Genomic DNA, 24,623 nt, shown 5'->3' on the forward strand with positions numbered 1-24,623 from the left:
GCAAATTGTAATATTTTTGCCACTAGAGGGTCTTGCTTCAGTGTTGATGGCTGCTGACTGATCAGAATAGTGGTTGCTGAAGGTTGGGGTATTTGTGGCAATTTCTTAAAATAACAGTTAAGTTTGCTGTATTGATTACTTTCACAAAAGATTTCTCTGTAGCATGAGATGCTGTTTGATAACAATTTACCCATAGTAGAGCTTCTTTCAGATTTGGACTTAATCCTCTAGAACTCTACCACTGCTTTATCAGCTGAGTTTATATTATTCTAAATATTTGTTGTTATTTCAACAATGTTCACAGCATTTTCACCAGGAGCAGATTATGCCTTAAAAATGCACTTTTTTTTTGGCTGGGTGTGGTGGCTCATGCCTGTAATCCCAGCACTTTGGGAGGCCGAGGAGGGCGGATCATGAGGTCAGGAGATCAAGACCATCCTGGCTAACGGTGATATCCCGTCTCTACTCAAAATAAAAAAAATAGCTGGGTGTGGTGGCAGGCGCCTGTAGTCTCAGCTACTCAGGAGGCTGAGGCAGGAGAATGGCATGAACCCAGGAGGCGGAGCTTGCAGTGAGCCGATATTGAGCCACTGCACTCCAGCCTGGGCGATAGGGTGAGACTCTGTCTCAAAAAAATAAAAATAAAATAAAATACACTTTTTTTTTGCTTATCCATAAGAAGTGACTCAGCCAGGTTGAGTGGTTCACGCCTGTAATCCCAGCACTTTGGGAGGCTGAGGAGGGCAAATCACTTGAGGTCAGGAATCGAGATCAGTCTGGCCAACATGGTGAAACCCTGTCTCTACTAAAAATACAAAACTTAGCCTGGTGTGGTGGGTGGCAGGCACCTGTAATCCCATCTACTCAGGAGGCTGAGGCAGGAGAATCACTTGGACCCAGGAGGAAAAGGTTGCAGTGAGCCGAGATTGCACCACTGCACTCCAGCCTGGGTGACAGAGCAAGACTCCATCTCAAAAAAAAAAAAAAAAAAAGGCGACTCCTCATCCATTCAGATCTGATCATGAGATTGTAGCATTCAGTGACATCTTCAGACTACATTTCTAATTCTAGTTATCTTGCTATTTCTACCACATCTGTGGAACTTCCTCCACTGAAGTCTTTGACTGTAAGCCATCCATGATGGTCAAACTCATCTTCCAGACTCATATTTGTGTTGATATTTTGACTTCCTCTTATGAATCATGGATGTTCTTAATGGCATCTAGATAGGGTGAAGGTTTTCAATTTACTTTGCCCAAATCCATCAGAGGAATCACTATCTATGGCAGCAATAGCCTTACAAAATGTATTTCTTAAATAATAAGACTTGAAGTTGAAATTACTTCTTGATTTATGGGCTGCAAAATGTATGTGATATTAGTATGAAAACAATAGTAATCTCCTTGTACATCTCCATCAGAGCTCTTAGGTGACTAGGTGCATTGTCAATGAATAGTAATATTTTGAAAGAAATATTTTTTCCTGAGCAGTAGGTCTCAATGATGGGCTGAAAATATTCAGTAAACCACATTGTCAAAAGATATGCTGTCATCCAGGCTTTGTTGTTGCATTTATGGAGCACAGGCAGAGTAGATTTACAATAATTCCTAAGGGCCTTAGGATTCTCAGAATGGTGAGTATTGGCTTAAAGTCATCAGCTGCATTAGCCCTAAACAGAAGAGTCAGCCTTTCTCTTTTGTTCTCTCTTTCTCTCTCTCTCTCTTTTTTTTTTTTTTTTTGAGGCAGAGTCTCAGTTTGTGGCCCAGGCTGGAGTACAGTGACACAATCACAGCTCACTGCAGTCTAAACTTCCTGGGCTAAAGCGATCAATCCGCCTAACCTCCCAAATAGCTTGGACTACAGGCATGTACCACCACACCTGGGTACTTTTTAAAATTTTTTGTAGAGACAGGGTCCTGCTGTGTTGACCAGGCTGTTCTCAAACTCCTGAGCTCAAGCCATCCTCTTGCCTCGGTCTCCTGAAGTGCTGGAATTACGGTCATGAGCCATTGCACCTGACCCCTTCTTTTGAAGCTTTGAAACCAGGTACTGACTTCTCTCTGACTAGGAAAGTCCTAGATGACATCTTCCAACAAAAGGCTGTTTTGTCTATGTTGAAACTCTGTTGTGTGCTATAGCCGCCTTCTCTATGTTGACACTCTTACCTAGATCTTCCAGATAAATTGTGGCAGCTTCTCCATCAGCACTTGCTGCTTTACCTTGTACTTTTATATTGTGGAGACTGCTTCCTTCTTTAAACCTCATAAAGCAGCCTCTGCTAGCGTCAGACATTTCGTCTGCAACTTCCTCATGTCTCTCAGCCTTCATGTAGTTAAAGAGAGTTAGGGCCTTATTCTGGGTTAGGTTTTGGCTTAAGGGAATATGTGGCTGGGTTGATCTTCTATCTAGACCACTAAAACTTTCTTCATATCAGCAATAAGGCTGTTTTGCTTTTTTTTTTTTTTTTTATCATTCATGTGTTCATTATAGCAGCACTTTTAATTTCCTTCAAGAACTTTTCCTTTGCATTCACAACTTGGCTGTTTGGCATAAGAGGTTTGGTTTTTGACTTATCTTGGCTTTCAACATGCCTTCCTCACTAAGCTTAATTGTGTCTGGCTTTTGATTTAAAGTAAGAGACATGCAACTGCTCCTTTTCTTGGACACTTAGAAGCCAATGTAGTGTTATTAATTGACCTAATTTCCATATTGTTTTGTCTCAGGGCATAGGGATGCCTGTGGAGAGGGGGAGAGATGGGGGAATGGCCAATGAGTTGAGCAGTGAGAACACACACAACATTTATTAAGTTCACTCTCTTATATGGGTTTGATTAATTGTGCCCTCAAACAATTATAATAGTAATATCAAAGGTCACTGATTACAGATCACCATAACAGATAAATTAATGAAAAGTTTTAAATATTGTGAGTTACCAAAATGTGACACAGACACAAAATGAGCTTATGCTGTTGGAAAATGGCACTGATAGACTTGCTTGGTGTCGGAGTTACAAACTTTCAATTTGTAAAACAACAATAGCAACAACAAGAGCAAAAATACAGTATCTGTGAAGCACAATAAAGCAAAGCACAATAGAACAAGGTATGCCTGTGTTCAAAGAGATAACTACTGCATTTATGAAACAAGAAAATCATACTTAAAAATTCAGAGGAAAACACCTAGAAAAAATAGTAGAAACAATAACAAGCAGTAGACGTTTGAATAATATAGTTGAAAAAAAAAGTTCTCCCAGGAAACAGGACAATAGAGGAAGAAGTGGAATATAGGAGAGACAAGATAAAAACTTAGAGGATCATTCACCATGGTAGTGATATTAAGAAAAGAAAATTTAGAGGATCATTCAGGAGACTAAGCATCTTACTGGTAGGAGTCCCAGAAAGACACTAAAGAAAGGACAGAGAGGAAATTATCAAAGAAATATTTTAAGAAAATTTTTCATAACTGAAGTATAGGAATTTCTAGATTAAAAGTGCCCATTGAATGCCCAGGACAGTGAATGAAAGAAGACCCACATGAAGACATACAATTTTGATGTTTTAGAATGGTGGAGATAAAAGAGAAGATCACAAAGGCTTCCATACAGGAAAAAAAAAGGTCACATTGGAAAGATCAGAATCAGAATAGCATCAGACTTCTTACTAGCCATACTAGGAGACAGTGGAACATTGTTGCGTAAGTTCTGCAGGATTTCTGTACTTACAAATCCAAACCATCAATCAAAGGTGAGTTCTCAGAAAATATATGTGCAAGATTTAAAGTAAATTAACGTGATGCATTCTTTATTTGGAAGGCATTGGAGACTGAGCTCCACCAAAATAAAAGGGAGAAGATCAAGAAAATGTGAGATATGGGAAACAGTTTACAATGAAGTTCTGAAGCCAAGGGAATTCCCAGGATCATAGATTCTAGGATTATGGCTGTACAACAGGCCTGGGGTGCAGTTAGTCCAGATGTGAGCAGGAGGATGGAAGGCCACAGGAGGGATGTAGCCCAAAAAAATTGGAATTAATATATTACCTAATGTATTTGCCCATATCAAAGGCTTTACAGTTATGTAGAAAAGTTTAGGGCTGATGTAGCTACATATGTAGAAAACTAGACAAATGAAAATAGAAGGAAATTATGGGAGGAATAAAGATACAGGTTGGGGCTGGGTTTAGTGGTCAAGAGAATGAGCTCTGTAGTCAGGCTGTCTGAATTTACTTACTACCACTAACTGCATACTCTTGAGTAAATTACCTTTCTGTCCTTCAGTTTCCTCATTTATATGGAGATATTAATCATACCTACCACTTTAGTCTACTCCTGCTTCTGTAGCAAAGTACCACAGATTGAGTAATTTATAAATCATAGAATTTTTTTTCTCACAGTTCTGGAGCCTGGGAAGTTCAGGATCAAGGCACTGGCCGATTCAGTGTCTGGTAAGAGGTCATTCACTGCTTCCAAGGTGATGCCTTGGTGCTGTGTCCTCCAGAGGTGACAAATGCTTTGTCTTCACCTGGCAGACAGGATGGAAGGGCAAAGGGGACTAACTTTCTAAAGATTTTATAAAGGCACTAATCTGTTCTATGAGGTAAGAGCTTTCATGACCCAATAACCTCCCAAAGGCCTCACCTCTTAATATCATCCCCTTGAGGGTTAAGTTCCAATGTAAAAACTTTGGAAGGATGCCTCCATTCAAACCACAGCACCTACTTAGCGTGTTGTTGTGTGGATCAGATGAGCTAATACAGGCAAAACCATTAGATCAGTAGAAATAGTACTAGTAATCATAGTAATAGTAGTAGTAGTGGTAGCTGTGGTAATAGTAGGTGATCAAATATGTTAACTATTATTTCTATTGCTATTATTTTTAAAACTGAAAAATAATTAAGATGTTTAATACTTTTCTTGAGAAATTTTGTGATAAGTACCCAGAAGAAACTATCTAAAATGGTAAACCAAAACCAAAACATTTTTAATGACCTATAGTGCCACTACTCAAAGGTGAAATTTTTAAACATGTGAGTGTATTTTTCCCTGTGCATTGTTTTATTTATATAATTGTTATATTCTCTCTATATAATTTTGTGTTCTGCTTTTGTTTTTTAACATAAAAGAACCATATTACCTGTTAATACAAACTCTAATTAAAGAGTTTTTGTTGACTTCATTATTTTCCACTAAATGTATGGAAAATATTTTATTTAACCAATTATCTATTTTTATATATTTAGTTTGCTTTGTGAATAACATTGGGTGATGGCTTTCTAAAATACATTTCAAAATTTAATTTTCTTATTAGAAACAATACATGTTTATTATAGACATTTTAAGGTGTCAAAATAAGATCAGTAAAATTAATGTAACAGTAATTAACTACCTAGAGAGAAGCACTGCTAGCATCTTTGTAATGTATGCTTCTTGTCTTTTTTCTTGACAATATATATTTTTATTTGTTTTGCAAAATGTAGGACTTTTCTTGTAGATGTTATGACCACCTTTTGATATCTTCTATGGCATGTTAGTGTCAGCAGAGTAATTGTAAATTTTGGGATCTTATTTTTTAAATTGCTTTAACATTTTTCAGTGTTTCACATTGATAATGTATTGAAAATATTTACAGCTAAAAATCTCTTTTAAAATTATTCCAAATTATTCCTTAAATTCTTAGAAACAGAATTCCAGGTTCAAAAGGTTTACATTTAATATGTATTGCCAAATTTCCCTCCATGAAAATTCTACAAAACTCTGTGCTCACAGCCTTGTCAACACTAGGTTTTCTGATATTATTTTTTTAATTCCATAAAATATCTCCTATATTTAGAGTTATTTTCTTCATTAGATTCTTAGGTACAAAGAATATTAGAAGTTTAAGACTTTTACTGTTTCGAAAAATTGCTTTATCAAGAGGACAGTATTTGACTATCATTAACAGTGGATAATAATGTCTATTACTCTGTGTTCTTACTAATGATGGGATTGTTATATTCTTCACATGGATGATAAGCGAAGTGTTGATAGGTTAATAGAATAGATCTTAAGCCTTGCCGTATTCCAGGCAAGATAGCATCGTGGCTCAAACCAGGGTGGTAGCAATGGAAATGTTCTTATGCTGGAAATTTTTTGGAAAACACTATTGACAAAATTTTCAATATTTTGTCATATGATCACATATGATCAGTTGCATATGTGATTTGTAAGAGAGATTAAAGAGTCAATGATCACTCTATGATTTTTGGCCAGGGTAATTGGAAAATTTAAGTTGCCATTTAAGAAGCTGGGAAGATTATAGGAGAATCATGTTGGTCAAGCAATATCAGGAGCCCAAGTTTGGACATGTTAAGTGTGATGCTTATTTAATAAGTAAGATATATATATATATATAGAGAGAGAGAGAGAGAGAGAGAGAGTTGGATATATGATTCCAGTGTTCAGAGGAGAATTCTAAGCTGGAGATATAAAACTAAGAGACATCGGCATATAATTGTTAATTAAGAGAAAACATTAGATGAAATCACCGAGGAAGAGAGTGTCAGAAGAAAAGAGGAGGATCAAGTACTGATCCCTGGGGGTATTCCAATATTTAGGAACTGTAGTGATGAGAAGAAACCGGCAAAGGAGACAGAAGCAGCAGCAGTAAGAGAAAGGAGAAAAACCAGGACTGTGTGGTTCCTGGTAGGAAGCTGAAGGAAATATTTCCAAGAGGAGAGGTGATCAGCTATGTCAAATGCTGCTTATACATCAAGTAAGATTAAGACTGAGAATTAACTGTTAGATTGAACGATATAGAGGTAGCTAATTAGTGACCATGAAAGTACAGGTTTGGTGAAGTGGTGTGGTGAAAACCAGGTTAGATGGGATCTGATTTTCAAGTGATTAATATTATAAAAATATTATAAGAATTAGAATCTTTAAGGAATATAATTTATTTGAACTATGCCCAATAATTCATCTTTTTTTTAAGTGCTCAAAATCTCCATTTCTAGGGTACTCATAAGAAGTCTAAGTAAATTTGAAGTAAGTCTGGCAATTTTATTCTTAAAAAAACTACAAAACATTAGTCCTTTACTTGGCTGTAATGAAGAGGAACATGTCTCCCTCTGTTGATTATTTGCAATAAGATTCACCAGGGTCTCATTTTAATTGCCTTGGTGTAGTATGTTGCCTGGTACCTTGGCTTTTAAAGTGGTATTGAGCTACAATGATCAGATATGCCAACAGGCCGTTATATGTTAATAGAATTTTACTAGCATATTTGTAGACTGTTAATTTGATTAAACTTTCATGTCTTGATAACTTTTCTTTATAGCAGAATAAACCTAGGAGATTCTGATTTGGTAGGTCTGAGGGAGTCTAGGTATTTTTTTTAAAATCTGATTCTGCTGCAAAGCTAGGCTTGGAAAACTTTGCTTTACTAGGAACAGGATTCTATAAATAAGAGCTAACATTCATGATAGTGCCAGGCTCAACTTCTACTTAATCACATTTATTGTTAGTGCCCTAGTCCTAGCATACACATTTAAAACTCCCTGAGAATTTTCATCAGATTGTGACTTCCTCAATAGAATGTAACAAAAATAGCCTCACCTTTAGACACAAGGATACACAGAATATTCTTTTATGTGCATAAGGAAAAACGGAATTATATTTACAAATTCAAAAAGTAATAAAGTGAAACTTTCATCCAAAAATCAGATATTGAATAAACTTTTAATTCCCTTTTGTAGTTTCCTTTTAATTTAGTTTAAACAACATAAATGTTTTAAATACCACTCATTACATGCTGAGGGTATAGATAACTGTTTTGGCACTTTAAAAAAAGCTGAGGAATGGATGGTTAATTCTCAGTGATATTTATTCATTTTCTATAGTGAGAATTCTCTAGTATATCGAAAGGATCTGGAGGGTTGGTACATGGCTAGAGAAAGTAAGAAAATAAAGAAGGTGAAATGGAGGTGTTGGGGAGGGATTCATAGAATGGAGAGAATGGGAAGAATATTTCTTTAAAAAACCTTTCTAAGCTCATAATTTCTTATTCCTCTTAAATGAAATAATGAAATTTGGATCCTTAAAGCTTCCATGTTTCCAGTTCTGTTCTTCTGGAGAGCTTTTCATAGTTTAAAGACCTTATGAAGTCTTTGATTTTTGATTGTGACCCATGATCTGTGGGCTTTTCTTATTTTCACTGGTTGGATTATAACTTATGATTCTTTTATATTGTCCAAAGTAAGTTACATTTAATATTTGGTGACTGCTGTAAGGAAACCATAATAATTTGGGGCAGCATAACAATCATTGAATGTTAGAATAAGAAGGCGTAGTCAGCTTGTTACAATATATTATAATCTTTATGGTGTATATTGTTTTGCACAATTCTGTAGGTCAGCTGGGCAGATATGCTTTATGTAGTGTCAGCTGGGATACTATTATATCTGGAAGATGCAGACTTGCCTCAATCACATGGTTGGAAATTGTTGTCAGTGTTGGCTTGGAATTCACTGGGTCTGTCAGCTAGGGACATGATTCTCCTCCACATGGTCTTTTTATGTGGTTGCTTGGGCTTCCTGACAGCATGGTGGCTGGATTCAAAGGAGAATTCTACATGCATGAAAATGGAATCTGCAGATCTCAGATGTTACACAGAGCTGTAGTTTGAATGTTTGTCACCTCTAAATCTCATGTTGAAATTTAATTGCCATTGTAACAGTGTGAAGAGGTGGGACCTTTTAAAGGTGGTTGATTAGGCCATGAAGGCTGGCTGCACTCACAGTCCTGGGATTGGTGCCTTATAGAAGGGCAAGTTTGATTTCCTCTTGCTTCTGTGTGTGCTCTCCCTCTCTGTCTCTGGCTCGCTCTCACCCTCTTTTGCCTTGCCTTACCTTCCCTCCCTCCTCCTCCCTCTCCCAACCTCTTTCCCTGTCTTCTCCCTGTCTCCTTCCTCCCTTCCTTTCTCTTCTCTCCCCTTCCTTCTCTCCCCTTCTTCTTTCCCTCTTCCCTTCTCTACTTCTACCGTACGGTGACACAGCAAAAGGGCCCTCACAAGTTGCTGGCACCTTGATATTGGACTTCCCAGCCTCTGGAACTGTGAGCCAATCTATTTCTGTCCATTATACATTACCTAGTCTGTGATGTTCTGTTACAGCAGCACAAAACGGACTAAGACACACAATATCACTTCTGTCTCATATTTTTCACGGGGCCAGCTCACATTCAAGGGGAGAAGAAATGATTTCCATTTTGCCATTAGAAGAAGTGACAATTTGTAGCCTTCTTTAATCAACCAGTTTGTCCTTTGGCCACAAATTATTTGTGTTTATCACATATGCAGAATGCATTACGTTCCTCCAGAGACCCCTGAAAAATCTTCCATTATAGTATCAAGCTCGAATGCAAGGTTCAGGTTATCATCTGAATCAGGTCCAGGTGTAGATAGGTCTTCTTAGGTGAGGTAGCCCAGGTGTAGACCCTTGAACCAAAAAGATAACCTAAAATACAGAGTAGATAGGGGCAGGGTGACTGCAGTAGACACTCCTGTTCAAAAAGTGGAATATAGCAGCTTAGCAGTCACTGGTCCACTGAGTTTCTGATATTGAATCAGGTATGTCACTGGTTTTTCCTGCTTTGGCAGAAGGGAATCTATGTTGATTAAGGCTCTGCTTTGCTTCCTGGGAGCAGTCCTTTGCGGTTCTTGGGTTCACCCTCTGAGTCAACTATTTTTTTTTTTTTTTAAGAAATGTGCTGGGCTTATGCTAACTATCTTTCTAGGTCTGTTTCCTGGCTATAAAAAGTTTGAACTGACTGTCCATTTTGGTCCAAGCTGGTGTGGTTCTAGTGATATAATTCTCTTGAGAACTTCATAGGTTTCATGTGAATCTCATTGGCATTTACCCCATTAGACAAATCCACATCCACAGATCTTTTTGAGATAGGCCCCTCTCTACTGTGAGTTAAGATGCTGTGGGACAATGCCCTGAAGATTTATACTAACCTTTTTGTTTAGGTGAGAATGTCTATGAGAACCTACGAGATTCTTAGAAACTCTTTTGTCTAGCTGAGGCCTTTAATAGTCTTCGAAACTCTTTTACATAGATGATTTGGTCAAGGCGAAACAGCCTTTAGTCTTTCTGAGTTTTAACAAAGGGTTTTAAAACTACACCCTTGACTTATTCTTGACCTTGAGGATACATCTTACTGGCAGCACCTTGGATTACATCTTTGCTCTGAGGCTGTTTCTTTGAAAATCTATTGCACACTCAAGTTTCTTTGTTCATTTGTTTGCTTCTTATGCAAGCATCACTTCAGAAGCACATGATTTTGTTTTTTTTTCTGTTACTGGTTATGTTAACTGTGATCACTTGGTTAAGGGAATGTCTCCAGTTGTTTTTTTTTCACATCAAGTTGTTGCTAGGATACATTTTGAACGTAGAATTGAATGTCTGGATTTGACTGAGAGAGTTATGCATTAGACATGTTGAATTTGAGATGCCTATTTGACATCCTAGTAGAGACTGGTTCAGGAGCAGGGGTGCTGGTAGTTGGAAAGATGAGGTAGTCCTGTTTTCATTTTTTCAGTGAATACAGAAGTGAGGTTATCTGAAGAGAGTAATAATGAGGGAGCACATTGGAGATGTTGAGGAGAGAGATTTAGAAGGGTCTTCTCAGAGTAAATTGACCGGAAAAGTGTAGTGGACTTAAGGGCAGTGTTGTGATGCGGGACCATTTGACAACTGTGATCCTAAACCAGCCTATGAACATTCAAGATGTTCTGCTTCTTGGAGTCAGACTTTGACTAGTAGAAGGAGTTTTACTGTGATTGAGGTTTGGTCAAGCAGTACAGTGGAAAAAGGTGTAAATTAGTTTAGAGTGTGTGCAGGGAGGTAATTTATCAGCACAGATCATGGAATATAAACTGGATTAAGTAGACAAGAAGGAGGTGAGGAGAGTGAAAAAGTGGCTCAATGGTTTTAAGTCCCAAAACAGTGAGAGAGAGTTCTAGAGAAAGATGAATAGATATGACATGGTGAATAGGGTATGTGAATGATTGAAATCAGGATTTGAGATGCATTTCATCTGTGCTCTGGTTTAATACCATACCAGCTTTATGAAGTGGTGTTTTTTTTGTTTTTGTTTTTGTTTTTTGCGGTCTCCATTTTAAACAGAAGCAAGTTATGTTGATCAAGATTAAGCAACTTGGCCAAGGGTACACAGTTAGTAAATGGCAGAACTTGGATGAAAAATTAAAATATTTGTTTTTGTTTTTAACTCCCAAACCTTTGTATAATACTATACCAGCTGTCTTTGATTCATGACAGTTGCCCACTAGACAAAGGATAATCATTATTATGACTGAAAATGTTTACATTATATTTGTTTTGCTTTTTTAGGCTTATTATGGCATGCAAATGAAAAAAGGCCTCAGAAAACATTTCTGATTTTATAAGCATCTACTTACTTCCCTTAGAGAATGAATGGCCTTTAGAAATTGGTTGAAAATGATTTTTACTTTTTCAAAGTTCACAAACAAGCATTCATGCTTAATAAACAAGCATTATTAAGCTATTAGCATGGAGTGAATTCTACCTGACCCATTTACATTAATGTAAAATTTCCTTTATGTTAAAGAGGTCTTCCATTTTCCTACACTTAAAATGATTTAAGTAGATCCCTATATAATGATAAATGATGATGTTCTAAGAAAAATAAGGTAATTTGATTATCTCTACTTCAGGAAGCTTCAAGAAAATTTACTTAGGTTCTAACTTTAGTAGAGGGAAAAGTGAAACTTTTAAGTTTAAGGTTTCTCACCCTAATCATTAAAATAACAATACTTAGCCGACTTTCACAATATGCAAACAGACAAAACCAAATTGCATGAGCTGTTTTTGGTTTAAAATTACATGGAGCACTTTCCAGCAATACTTGTATATAGAGGCTTGATTGAAATAGCTGCATAATTCCTCAGCAGAGGGCTTTTCTTTGTTGTAATTACATTCATGCAGTGACTCATATTCTCTTAATGCCTAGATTTTATAATTCAAAGGGAAATGTTCCCTTGAAATTTGAAAACCTGGAGGACTCAAAAGTTGTTATAAAATTTTTTTGTTATTATTACTTCTACTATTCCTACACCACAGCTAGTATTCCTCTGAGGAGTATTTGACCTAGGTGATTTTGATTTCACTCATGCTGGCTCCAGTACTGGGGTTTGACTCATGTGACAGTGATAGAGCAAGGATCCCAAAGATGTCTAGCACAGGGATAGGGTGTTCTGCATTCAGGGACTTCAGCAGTGGGGATTTGGGGCTTTCACTCTGGTATTCACCGCCATATAGCTCAGTTTCTTTTAAATGTCAGCTTACCTTTGACTTCTGTTTCTCTTTCCTTCATCAGCTGAATGATTTTTTTTCTGAATTGACAAGTTCAGATTCCCAGGAGAGGGTACCTTGCTGGCTCTGCTGATAAACATGCCTCTGTATGATAATGTTTCCCTCCTACTTCTGGGGAAGTTTTTAAGACTGATAGCAAGGTTGGAGGACAGTCCTTTGCAAACACCTGGCTAGTATCTCTCCTGTTTTGGGTAACAGGGTGTGATGCGGATGCTGGAGCAATGACCAGTTTTGCCTGAGGCAGGTCTTTCCCGTGTAATTTCACATTTTTGTTATAAGCCCTTGGAAATTTGTGAAATATATAATATACTCATGAAGACAAAAAAAAAAAAAAAAAAAGACAATTTCAGTTGGATGTACATCAGGTACTTTCTTCACCACTCTCCTTTCCACCAATATTGTTCAGTTCTCTGTAAAGAATCATGATGGTCAAGGGAGGCCTGGCAGGAGAATCTTGATTGTTCACAGACAAATGTTCTTGTCAAAGGATTGGTTTAGGAGTGGCCATATAATGTAATTCTGGCAAAAGATACTTGAGAAGATGAATGCTAAGAGCTATTTTTGAAAGGGCTTGTTCACTTTTAAAAATAAATACAAGGCTTTTTTCTTTTTTTAATCTTGGAATAATGTAGTTTTTATAAGATACTGAGAATCGCAGCCATCATGTCAGGGTCATGAGAGGAGCCAGTTAAGAGAGTCCCAGCTACCATGCCGATGGCAGAGCAGAAAGTTGTAAACACCCCTCATCTCATTAATGGCACCGAGCCACCACATGAACCAACCCTGTAACTGCCCTGATATCAGGTGGGAAGATTACTTTGATGCAATTGTAGCCTCCAAGTATGCTACAAGGTGAGCTATGCTAGAGGTGAGGGAACCAAAAGCTCCCACAGACTAAATTCCAATCCTCAAATCACATAATTCACTAAATTAATTTAAAGTGCACAGTGAGTGGCAAGAGGAAAGATTATTTGGTTGGCATACCTGGGTTAGGGGCAAGTAGGGTAGAGGGACCATGCCAGCTAATCCTGGGGTACATAGTGTTCATGTTCATACATCTGCATATGCCTTCCCCGCTGATGTTGTGGTTACAAGGACCAGAGTTGAGGTTTGGGCAAGCCTCAAAGATAGCAGTTGTCCCAAGCTAATAACACCTGCTCAAGTGTCTGAGATATACTGGGACAAGTATGCCTAGTCAGTGGCTGTGGGTTGCCAGTTAGCTTCACAAACAGTCATGAGTTCTGTTGTGTTTATTGGACAGATAACAAATAGGGCAGGAAAGAGTATCAGCAGTTGTTGTTAACCAGGGTGATTTTTGTCCCCCAGTGTCCATTTAGCAATGTCTGGAGACATTTTTGATTGTCATGACTGGTATATGTAAGAGATGCTACCGGCATCTATTAGGTAGAATCCAAGGATGCTAAGTGTGCTATAGTGAACAAGACAGCCTTCCAAGACAAAGAATTATCTGGCCCAAAGTATCAGTTGTGTCGAAGCTGAGAAACCCCCTCATGAATATTAAGTGAATATGTATATTTAGTGTATCCTGGATATTTAGTGCCTCTTATGTATTTAATATATCATGAACACTTATTATTCATATGCTTCAAGAGTAATTGATATTTCTTGATCTTGCAGCCCTTTCTGTCAATGTATAACACATACACAGTCGTCTTCTTAATACTTTATACATCTGTGAATTCTGCTCATGTCTTACTAGCAAAATTTGTACTTAAAATATCTTAAAATGGTTTGCCTATATTTTATAAACCTCAAATTTATTTATCAACTAGAACTAAATATCCTCAAAAGCAAATTTACAGTATACTAGTCCTGGAATTTCAAAGAGGAAATAAGGTGATAAATGTCCTCATTGTTTAATATACTTTTTGTTGTGTTTTCTATAGCTTGTAGCTGAGAGCATGCTAGCTGATTTTCACATAAAGTCATTAAGAACATCTATTCTAAAGACAAATGAAGCATTGACTTAGACTATAATTACAAGTTTCCTAAATAGTAATATAAGCATCAGATAGTACAAGATTATGGTGCCTGCATTAATGTAATGCTTGTTTGATCGTTCTGTTTACATTTAAAGTGATTATAGGCATGGTGCTTATGATGAACCTCTGTGCTCAAAAATGCACATTTTGAAATGATTGGAACAGTTTTTGTTTGATGATCTTCAGTTCACTTAAGGACTTTTTGGCTCAATGTCTATTAATAGAGCAACACTGGAAATTTATAGCTTCATGCATTTTTAAAAATTTATTAATGATAGTTTTATTTATATTTTAGTACTTTAAAAGATTAAAGATATTTTATGGAAGTTGTGTTTTGAGACCCCTCCATTAAAAGGGAAAGTTTTTCGCATATACGAAATTAAAGAGAAGCATATTTAAGATTATAGAAACATGTAAATATTGTTGTTTAGGATAGATTTCAAAAAAGAATTATTTTCAAATGTTGATGGTATATATTCCATTTCATTTCTTTTAACTTTCTTTGCCTTTTTTTACTTTTGTGATGGAAACTAACATTTTGTCGGATGAAAATACCACATATAACACATAAAGAAATGGTAAGGCATAATATACAATTAAAACTGTTTGATACAAAGTTAAAGTAAAAAGTTAAGAACAATATGTCTTAAAAACAATGATGTGCTTACAGTAGTTTCCTGGAATTACTGGCTGGTTCAGCAGAATCAGCTGTGCTCAGCAATGGAGTGACAGGTGGTGTAGGCAGTTCATCCTCATATCCTTTTAGAAATACTGGGTGTGTGTGTGTAGGTGTGTGGGTGGGTGAGTGTGTGTGTGTGTGAGAGAGAGAGAGAGAGAAAGAGAGAGACCCATAAAGTGTTGATTTGGGGGGTTTAAAGAATTATTAAAGCCGATATGTGTAAACTTGATCCTGATTTTCATGTTTTACATTTTTGGGATCCTGTTTAATCATCATTTATTTTTGTTGTTGCAGTGATTTGCTGTCCTCTGAATACGTAGAGAGACACATTGAACATGGAGGCAAGACTGTGGAAGTTAAAGTAAGTGAAATTTTCCTACTTGTGGGGAAATTTATTGAGAATCTTTTAATACTACTGATTATGATTTTAATTTTCAATGATATTTCTAATGTACAGTTTTGAGGGTTTAAAAAATACTTTATAATCTAAAGTTTTATCACCCACTTTGGAAAAATGAAACTTTCAGTCATCAGAAAAAGAATTTTTAGGGTACTGTAGGAATTATTAGACTTAGGTTTTATAGGATTGCTATACCTGCAAGTACTAGGTTGGTGCAAAAGTTCTTGTGGTTTTTGTCGTTATTTTTAATGGCAAAAACCCCAATGACTTTTTTTTTTTTGAGACAAAGTCTCACTGTTGTCTCCCAGCTGGAGTGCAATGGCGTGATCTCGGCTCACTGCAACCTCTGCCTCCCGGGTTCAAGTGATTCTCCTGCTTCGGTCTCCCAAGTAGCTGGGATTACAGATGCCTGCCACCATACCCGGCTAATTTTTGTTTTTTTAGTAGAGAGGGGGTTTCACCATGTTGGCCAGGCTGGTCTCGAACTCAGGCGATCCACCCATCTTGGCCTCCCAAAGTACTGGAATTACAGGCGTGAGCCACCGTGCCTAGGAAACCCCAGTGACTTTTATGCCAACCTATAGTTCTTTCTTGGATTATGTCACTGAAGATAGTTTTTGAAATTTGCCTTTAGGGTTACCACTGAGAACCAAGAGGTGAAAACTTGGGTCCAGGGTAGGTGTTTGCCTTTGCATTCAGTTGTGAAACATTCCCACCCCCGCCGCCCCCTAACCTGGCCCCACCCCACACCACCCCACACCTCCACCAGTAAAATGTAAAATTGTTAGATCTACAGGAGATCACGGAGTTGAAAATACCTGGAGACAGAAATCTCAGGATACTGGTTATGACAGGTAAACTGTGAAAATATTAACACAAAAATAAAAGCCTCCACCAGCTAGAGGCATAAGAATGTGGGGTTTTCCCCTCAGATCTGCAGATGGTGTAATCTGAGAGCATATGAAAACAAAAGCCACCCAAGTGTAGGGCTTCCTTCTGCTCAATGTTGAGTATAGTGACTTTTGGCCAAGTGTTTATTTTCTTCTGCATAGTGTTCAGACTATCTACTCTACTTTATCTGAATTATAACCCACTTGTTCATATTCATTTCCTTTTTCTAATTACAAATTAGATACATGCTCATTTTAGGAAACTTGTAAACAGAGAAAAGTAGAACAAAAAAGGAAAACTCATCCTTAAACTCATCACTGAGAGATAAATGTTTTCATTTTGTTATTTCTTTGAGTTTTTTTGTCATATGCACACAGTTGTATATATACATAGATATTTACATAGTATAATATATAGCTACAATATTGTATCTGCTTGCTTCTGTATCATTTTGTAAACATTTGCCAAGTTATTTTCCCATAAAGCCTTTGTTCAGTTTTTTATGTACATATATTACTGTTGTAAAGCTTTTTTTTTTTTTTTTTTTGAGATGGAGTCTCGCTCTGTTGCCCAGGCTGGAGTGCAGTGGCCGGATCTCGGCTCACTGCAAGCTCGACCTCCTGGGTTTACGCCATTCTCCTGTCTCAGCCTCCCAAGTAGCTGGGACTACAGATGCCCGCCATCTCGCCCGGCTAGTTTTTTGTATTTTTTAGTAGAGACGGGGTTTCACTGTGTTAGCCAGGATGGTCTTGATCTCCTGACCTTGTGATCCGCCCATCTCGGCCTCCCAAAGTGCTGGGATTACAGGCTTGAGCCACCGTGCCTGGCTGTTGTAAAGCTTTTTATTCAAACTAAACTGTTATCAGTAACCAAAATAAGTTATATCGTCCTATTCAAATGGCAATCTGAAGAGAATTGAGTTTTTCAATTATATATATGTAAACTAAAAGAAAACTTTTTATTGTGGAAAAGTTTAAACATATTTCGAAGTGAAAAGAATGCTATAATGAACCCCCTCATTCCCATCATCTAGCATCAACAGTTATCAACACTTTGACTATCTTTTTTTTCTCTTTTTATTTTGTGTATGTGTGTGTGTGTGTGTGTGTGTGTGTATGTGTGTAGTATTTTAAAGCAAATTCCAGACATTAGGACACTTTGTCAATAAATACATCCTGTATACCTATACATTTCTAATTCATAAAGACTTAAAATCTGGTAACTCTTGTAAGCGATCTAGATGTAATAATTATGCCTGTCTCTCCAGAAAGTTATCCTAAACTAAAGATTGATGAATTGAATGGTGGATTAATTTATATTACTGCCTCCCTACAGAAGGGATATCGGGATTTTTCTAGATATAACATGGGAGAATAGAGCCATTTTGTTTATCGTTGGGGAAAAAAAATTACCTAGGGATAGAATCTGCAGGTCCTTTTATTCCCATCCCTGTTCATTTGGCTTCACTTTTCTGTTTTCTATGATAATGTTTTTCTGATGTAGAGTATCTCTTATTCCCTTGTTAAATTAAAGAGGAAAGGAAACAGGCCTTTCACTATCTGTTTCCATCTGTGTCTGTCAGTGGAATGATGAAATGCAAATAGGAGCGTGGAGGGTGGACCCAGCAGATAGCTCTCTGCTGTCTCTACGGTAATATCCTTTTTCAGAAAACTTATATCTAATCAGCAAAATGCACTCTACTCTGGGATCTTAAGGCTCCATGGGTATACATAACACATGAAGCACTGACTTTGCCGCACAGTCTTTGCTGATTTTCCAACCTGAGAATTGCAGTTTCTTTGTTGATGGTTTTTCTTACCCCTAAGCCTATCATACTAGAGAAATGATAAATACAAAATTTGTCCAGACTGAAGGGCTAGAGGTTGTTTCTTTTTCCCTTTAAGAAAACTACTTTGATCTCACCTGTCACCTCCATTTGTTTCCACTCCATTTAAAAATCTAACTCAAAATTCTCCTCTGGGTTTTTCCAGGAACCACATTGAAAGTGCTGAATCCTGCCCATCAATCCAAAGTCAGTAGCCAATTATTTCTCTGCGGGTTCCCTCCTGTCTCGACCTCTGTGCTTAGCTCTTTGGGATATTTCTTTTTACATGAAATCTGATAGCAGTCTATTTTCTTTATTAATGACTCATAAATACATTATAAATCAAAGTTGTAGCATTTTATATTTTTTTCCTTCCCTGCAGTACCTTTTTAAAAAGGAACTCCTAAAACTTTTACTTCTCCTTTACCTTCCATATTAGTTTGCTAAAGCTACCATAACAAAGTACCACAGGCTGGGTGGCTTAAACAATAGAAATGTATGTTCTCTCAATTCTGGAAGCTGGAAGTCCAAGATCAAGATGTTGACAGGGTTGGTTTCTTCTGAGGCCTCTCTCCTTGGTTTGTACATGGTTTTCTTCCTGTGTCTTCACGTGGCTTTCCCTCTGTGTGTATCTGCATCCTAATCTCTTCTCGTGAAAACATCATTCCTATGGAACTAGGGCCCACCCTAATAACCCTGTTTTAACTGCATTACCTCTTTAGAGACCCTGTCTCTACATACAGTTATATTCTGAGGTATTAGGGGTTAGGACTTTAACATATGCTTTTTAGGGGAACACAATCCACCTATATAACACCTTCCTTAAGAGCCCTGTAAGTTTTTAGTTTTTTCTTAAAGTTGACTTTTCTCTTGGGACTGAGGTAAATGAAAGGAAATATGAAATCAAAGCTAAACTCTAAGAGCTTCTTGTGTTAATTGTCACAAGCATGGCCATATGTATCCTAAGGATGCAAATTTAAAATTAAAGTATTATTCCAAACTTAACAGTGGCTAGAAACCAGTCGATAAATGGCTGTGCTCAGGTGTCTTTGAACTTTTGGTAAAGGAATAAATTTTTCAGGAAAAAACATTTTTAGAAAAGAGCTGGATGCAGTGTCATGCCTGTTTGCAGCTACCCAGGAGGCTAAGGCAGGAGGATCATTTGAGCCCAAGAGTTCAAGGCCAGCCTGGGCAACATAGCAAGAGACTGTCTTAAACAACAACAGAAAAGTCATGGTAAATCTTTTATATTGCAATTTTATTTTTAAAAACCTTTTCAGTGGTAAAATATACAACTGACACAGAAATTCACATAAAACAATGTATGGGCTGTTGAAATACTAAAGGCAAATGCTTTTATAATGACCATTCAGTTCAAGAAATAGAGCGTGGCCAGCTGTTTGCTGCATCCCCAACCCAAGCCCTTTTCATCCTCCTCTTGTAAGATTTGTAAACATTATCCTGACTTTTATCGTAATCCCTTCCTTGCTTTTGTTCTTAGTTTTATTGCCAAAACATGTACCCCTATAGTTTAATTTTGGCTGTGTAGGTTTTAAAAATAATTTTTGGCTGGGTGCAGTGGCTCACACCTGTAATTCCAGCACTTTGGGAGGCCGAGGCGGGTGGATCATGACATCAGGAGATCAAAATCATCCTGGCTAACATGGTGAAACCCCATCTCTACTAAAAACACAAAAAATTAACTGGGTGTGATGGCACACACCTATAATCCCAGCTACTTGGGAGGCTGAGGCAGGAGAATCGCTTGAACCCAGGAGGCAGAGGTTGCAGTGAGCCGAGATCGTACCACCGCACTCCAGCCTGGGTGACAGAGCAAAACTCTGTCTCAAAAATCAAATCAAATCAAATAATAATTTTAAAAACATTATCTTTCTCTTTTGTTCCCCCTCGCAGTTTATTTGTTGAAGAAACCAGATTGTTTATCTTATGTAATTTGCTACAATCTGGATTTTGATGTTGATTGCAATTTTGTGTTTAGTGTAAAAACAAACACATTTTGGTGATTGTTCCTTAACATAATGATTTGTGTTATCTGCAGGGACATCATCAGCCTCACTGAAATTAGTTTATCTTGTTCACATAGCTGTGCATAATTCTGATATATAAGTTGTATTAAAACTTCAAAAGAATTTTTTTTCAAAGGTTACAAAGGTAAAGTCTTTGTGCAAGAAAAGAAAGATACTTTGTGTTCCTTTAATGAGACATATTAATCTTTCAGTAACATTTATTTTCAATCCATTTACAAATTAAATTATTGCCAGGCACGGTGGCTCATGCCTGTAATCCCAGCACTTTGGGAGGCCGAGGCGGGTAGATCACGAGGTCAGGAGATTGAGACCATCCTGGCTAACATGGTGAAACCCTGTCTATAGTAAAAAATACAAAAAATTAGCTGGACATGGTGGCGGGCGCCTGTAGTCCCAGCTACTTGGGAGGCTGAGACGGGAGAATGGCGTGGACCCAGGAGGCGGAGCTTGCAGTGAGCCAAGATCCTGCCACTGCACTCCAGCCTGGGTGACAGAGTGAGACTCCGTCTCAAAAAAAAAAAAAAATTAAAATCTGAATTTACCCATCTGTTTAGGGAGAACTTTTATGTGGTTGACATGAGTTTCTAAAATAATTTTAAAGTAAAGCCTCAACTAATCAGAATACCTTGGGAATACAACTTTTTTTTTTTATACAGTTATAATTTTTTAAAAATTATTATTATACTTTAAGTTCTAGGGTACATGTGCATAACGTGCAGGTTTGTTACATATGTATACTTGTGTCATGTTGGTGTGCTGCACCCATCAACTCGTCAGCACTCATCAATTCGTTGTTTATATCAGGTATAACTCCCATGCAATCCCTCCCCCCTCCCCCTCCCCCCTCCCCATGATAGGCCCCAGTGTGTGATGTTCCCCTTCGCGAGTCCAAGTGATCTCATTGTTCAGTTCCCACCTATGAGTGAGAACATGCGGTGTTTGGTTTTCTGTTCTTGTGATAGTTTGCTAAGAATGATGGTTTCGAGCTGCATCCATGTCCCTACAAAGGATGCAAACTCATCCTTTTTTATGGCTGCATAGTATTCCATGGTGTATATGTGCCACATTTTCTTAATCCAGTCTGTCACAGATGGACATTTGGGTTGATTCCAAGTCCTTGCTATTGTGAATAGTGACACAATAAACATACGTGTGCATGTGTCTTTATAGCAGCATGATTATAATCCTTTGGTATATACCCAGTAGTGGGATGGCTGGGTCATATGGTACATCTAGTTCTAGATCCTTGAGGAATCGCCATACTGTTTTCCATAATGGTTGAACTAGTTTACAATCCCACCAACAGTGTAAAAGTGTTCCTATTTCTCCACATCCTCTCCAGCACCTGCTGTTTCCTGACTTTTTAATGATTGCCATTCTAACTGGTGTGAGATGGTATCTCATTGTGGTTTTGATTTGCATTTCTCTGATGGCGAGTGATGATGAGCATTTTTTCATGTGTCTGTTGGCTGTATGAATGTCTTCTTTTGAGAAGTGTCTGTTCATATCCTTTGCCCACTTTTTGATGGGTTGTTTGTTTTTTTTTTGTAAATTTGTTTGAGTTCTTTGTAGGTTGTGGATATCAGCCCTTGTCAGATGAGTAGATTGCAAAAATTTTCTCCCATTCTGTAGGTTGCCTGTTCACTCTGATGGTAGTTTCTTTTGCTGTGCAGAAGCTCTTTAGTTTAATTAGATCCCATTTGTCAATTTTGGCTTTTGCTGCTTGCTTTTGGTGTTTTAGACATGAAGTCCTTGCCCATGCCTATGTCCTGAATGGTACTACCTAGGTTTTCTTCTAGGGTTTTTATGGTATTAGGTCTAACATTTAAGTCTCTAATCCATCTTGAATTATTTTTCGTATAAGGAGTAAGGAAAGGATCCAGTTTCAGCTTTCTACTTATGGCTAGCCAATTTTCCCAGCACCATTTATTAAATAGGGAATCCTTTCCCCATTTCTTGTTTCTCTCAGATTTGTCAAAGATCAGATGGCTGTAGATGTGTGGTATTATTTCTGAGGACTCTGTTGTATTCCGTTGGTCTATATCTCTGTTTTGGTACCAGTACCATGCTGTTTTGGTTACTGTAGCCTTGTAGTATAGTTTGAAGTCAGGTAGCGTGATGCTTCCAGCTTTGTTCTTTTGACTTAGGATTGTCTTGACAATGCAGGCTCTTTTTTGGTTCCATATGAACTTTAAAGCTGTTTTTTCCAATTCTGTGAAGAAAGTCATTGGTAGCTTGATGGGGATGGCATTGAATCTATAAATTACCTTGGGCAGTATGGCCATTTTCACGATATTGATTCTTCCTATCCATGAGCATGGTATGTTCTTCCATTTGTTTGTGTCCTCTTTTATTTCACTGAGCAGTGGTTTGTAGTTCTCCTTGAAGAGGTCCTTTACATCCCTTGTAAGTTGGATTCCTAGGTATTTTATTCTCTTTGAAGCAATTGTGAATGGAAGTTCATTCATGATTTGGCTCTCTGTTTGTCTGTTACTGGTGTATAAGAATGCTTGTGATTTTTGCACATTAATTTTGTATCCTGAGACTTTGCTGAAGTTGCTTGTTAGCTTAAGGAGATTTTGGGCTGAGACGATGGGGTTTTCTAAATATACAATCATGTCATCTGCAAACAGGGACAATTTGACTTCTTCTTTTCCTAACTGAATACCCTTGATTTCTTTCTCTTGCCTGATTGCCCTAGCCAGAACTTCCAACACTATGTTGAATAGGAGTGGTGAGAGAGGGCATCCCTGTCTTGTGCCAGCTTTCAAAGGGAATTTTTCCAGTTTTTGCCCATTCAGTATGATATTGGCTGTGGGTTTATAAATAGCTCTTATTATTTTGAGGTATGTTCCATCAATACTGAATTTATTGAGCATTTTTAGCATGAAGGGCTGTTGAATTTTGTCAAAAGCCTTTTCTGCATCTATTGAGATAATCATGTGGTTCTTGTCTTTGGTTCTGTTTATATGCTGGATTACGTTTATTGATTTGTGTATGTTGAACCAGCCTTGCATCCCAGGGATGAAGCCCACCTGATCATGGTGGATAAGCTTTTTGATGTGCTGCTGAATCCGGTTTGCCAGTATTTTATTGAGGATTTTTGCATCGATGTTCATCAGGGATATTGGTCTAAAATTCTCTTTTTTTGTTGTGTCTCTGCCAGGCTTTGGTATCAGGATGATGTTGGCCTCATAAAAAGAGTTAGGGAGGATTCCCTCTTTTTCTATTGATTGGAATAGTTTCAGAAGGAATGGTACCAGCTCCTCCTTGTACCTCTAGTAGAATTCAGCTGTGAATCCATCTGGTCCTGGACTTTTTTTGGTTGGTAGGCTATTGATTATTGCCTCAATTTCAGAGCCTTCTGTTGGTCTATTTAGGGATTCAACTTATTCCTGGTTTAGTCTTGGAAGAGTGTAAGTGTCCAGGAAATTATCCATTTCTTGTAGATTTTCTAGTTGATTTGTGTAGAGGTGTTTATAGTATTCTCTGATGGTAGTTTGTATTTCTGTGGGGTCGGTGGTGATATCCCCTTAATCATTTTTTATTGCGTCTATTTGAAGGGACAGACTGCCTGCTCAAGTGGGTCCCTGACCCCTGAGTAGCCTAACTGGGAGACATCCCCCACTAGGGGCAGTCTGACACCCCACACCTCACAGGGTGGAGTACACCCCTGAGAGGAAGCTTCCAAAGTAAGAATCAGACAGGTACACTCGCTGTTCAGCAATATTCTATCTTCTGCAACCTCTGCTGCTGATACCCAGGCAAACAGGGTCTGGAGTGGACCTCAAGCAATCTCCAACAGACCTGCAGCTGAGAGTCCTGACTGTTAGAGGGAATACAACTTTAATTCTGATTATGGAGAGCCATCGTTCTGGATTCATAAGACAAAGGACATTAGAATTGATGAGTAGTGGCAACAGAGTCTCAGCCATGCAGTTTGCTGCTTTGTAGCTTTTTTTGTCTTGAAACAGAAAGCTGCTAATATATGGGGCTAATTGAAATGAACAGTTATATAGGGTTTAGTTAATCAGTATTATAATACTAACAGTAGTAACTGTTTATTACAGTAATAACTTTTACTGTATGATGTGATAGTCACATGAATTTGTATGTACCATTCAATCCTCAGACAACCTATGGTTATAACTATTATCCTAATTTACAGAAATGAGAAACAGAGAAGTTATACAACTTGGGAAAGTAACATAGTAAGGCGTAATAAAGCTGCAATTTGAATCTAGATTTTGTAACTCCAGAGCTGACTCTTACATGTATAAGATTTTACATACTATAGAATGTACACTGAATGTATGGTGTACATTCTATAGTATATAAAATAAGATAGGCATAAAAATTGAAATGTATTTTATTTATACACATGGTA

At 37.6% G+C, this 24,623-nt stretch overlaps 1 protein-coding gene across 10 annotated transcripts in view; it reads left to right on the forward strand.

Annotated features, from left to right (window-relative positions):
- Window positions 1-24,623, forward strand: part of ADAM22 (ADAM metallopeptidase domain 22) — a 255,535-nt gene that overhangs the window by 112,672 nt on the left and 118,240 nt on the right. For all 10 annotated transcript variants that reach the window (XM_033194589.1, XM_033194595.1, XM_033194592.1 and 7 more), the window contains one exon: window positions 15,367-15,433. In XM_033194589.1, the coding sequence (XP_033050480.1) occupies window positions 15,367-15,433 (67 nt within the window). The remainder of the gene's footprint in view (window positions 1-15,366; window positions 15,434-24,623) is intronic.

The sequence above is a fragment of the Trachypithecus francoisi genome, unplaced genomic scaffold (assembly GCF_009764315.1).
Source record: "Trachypithecus francoisi isolate TF-2019V2 unplaced genomic scaffold, Tfra_2.0 Lachesis_group4, whole genome shotgun sequence".
In the NCBI taxonomy this organism is placed as follows: Eukaryota; Metazoa; Chordata; class Mammalia; order Primates; family Cercopithecidae; genus Trachypithecus; species Trachypithecus francoisi.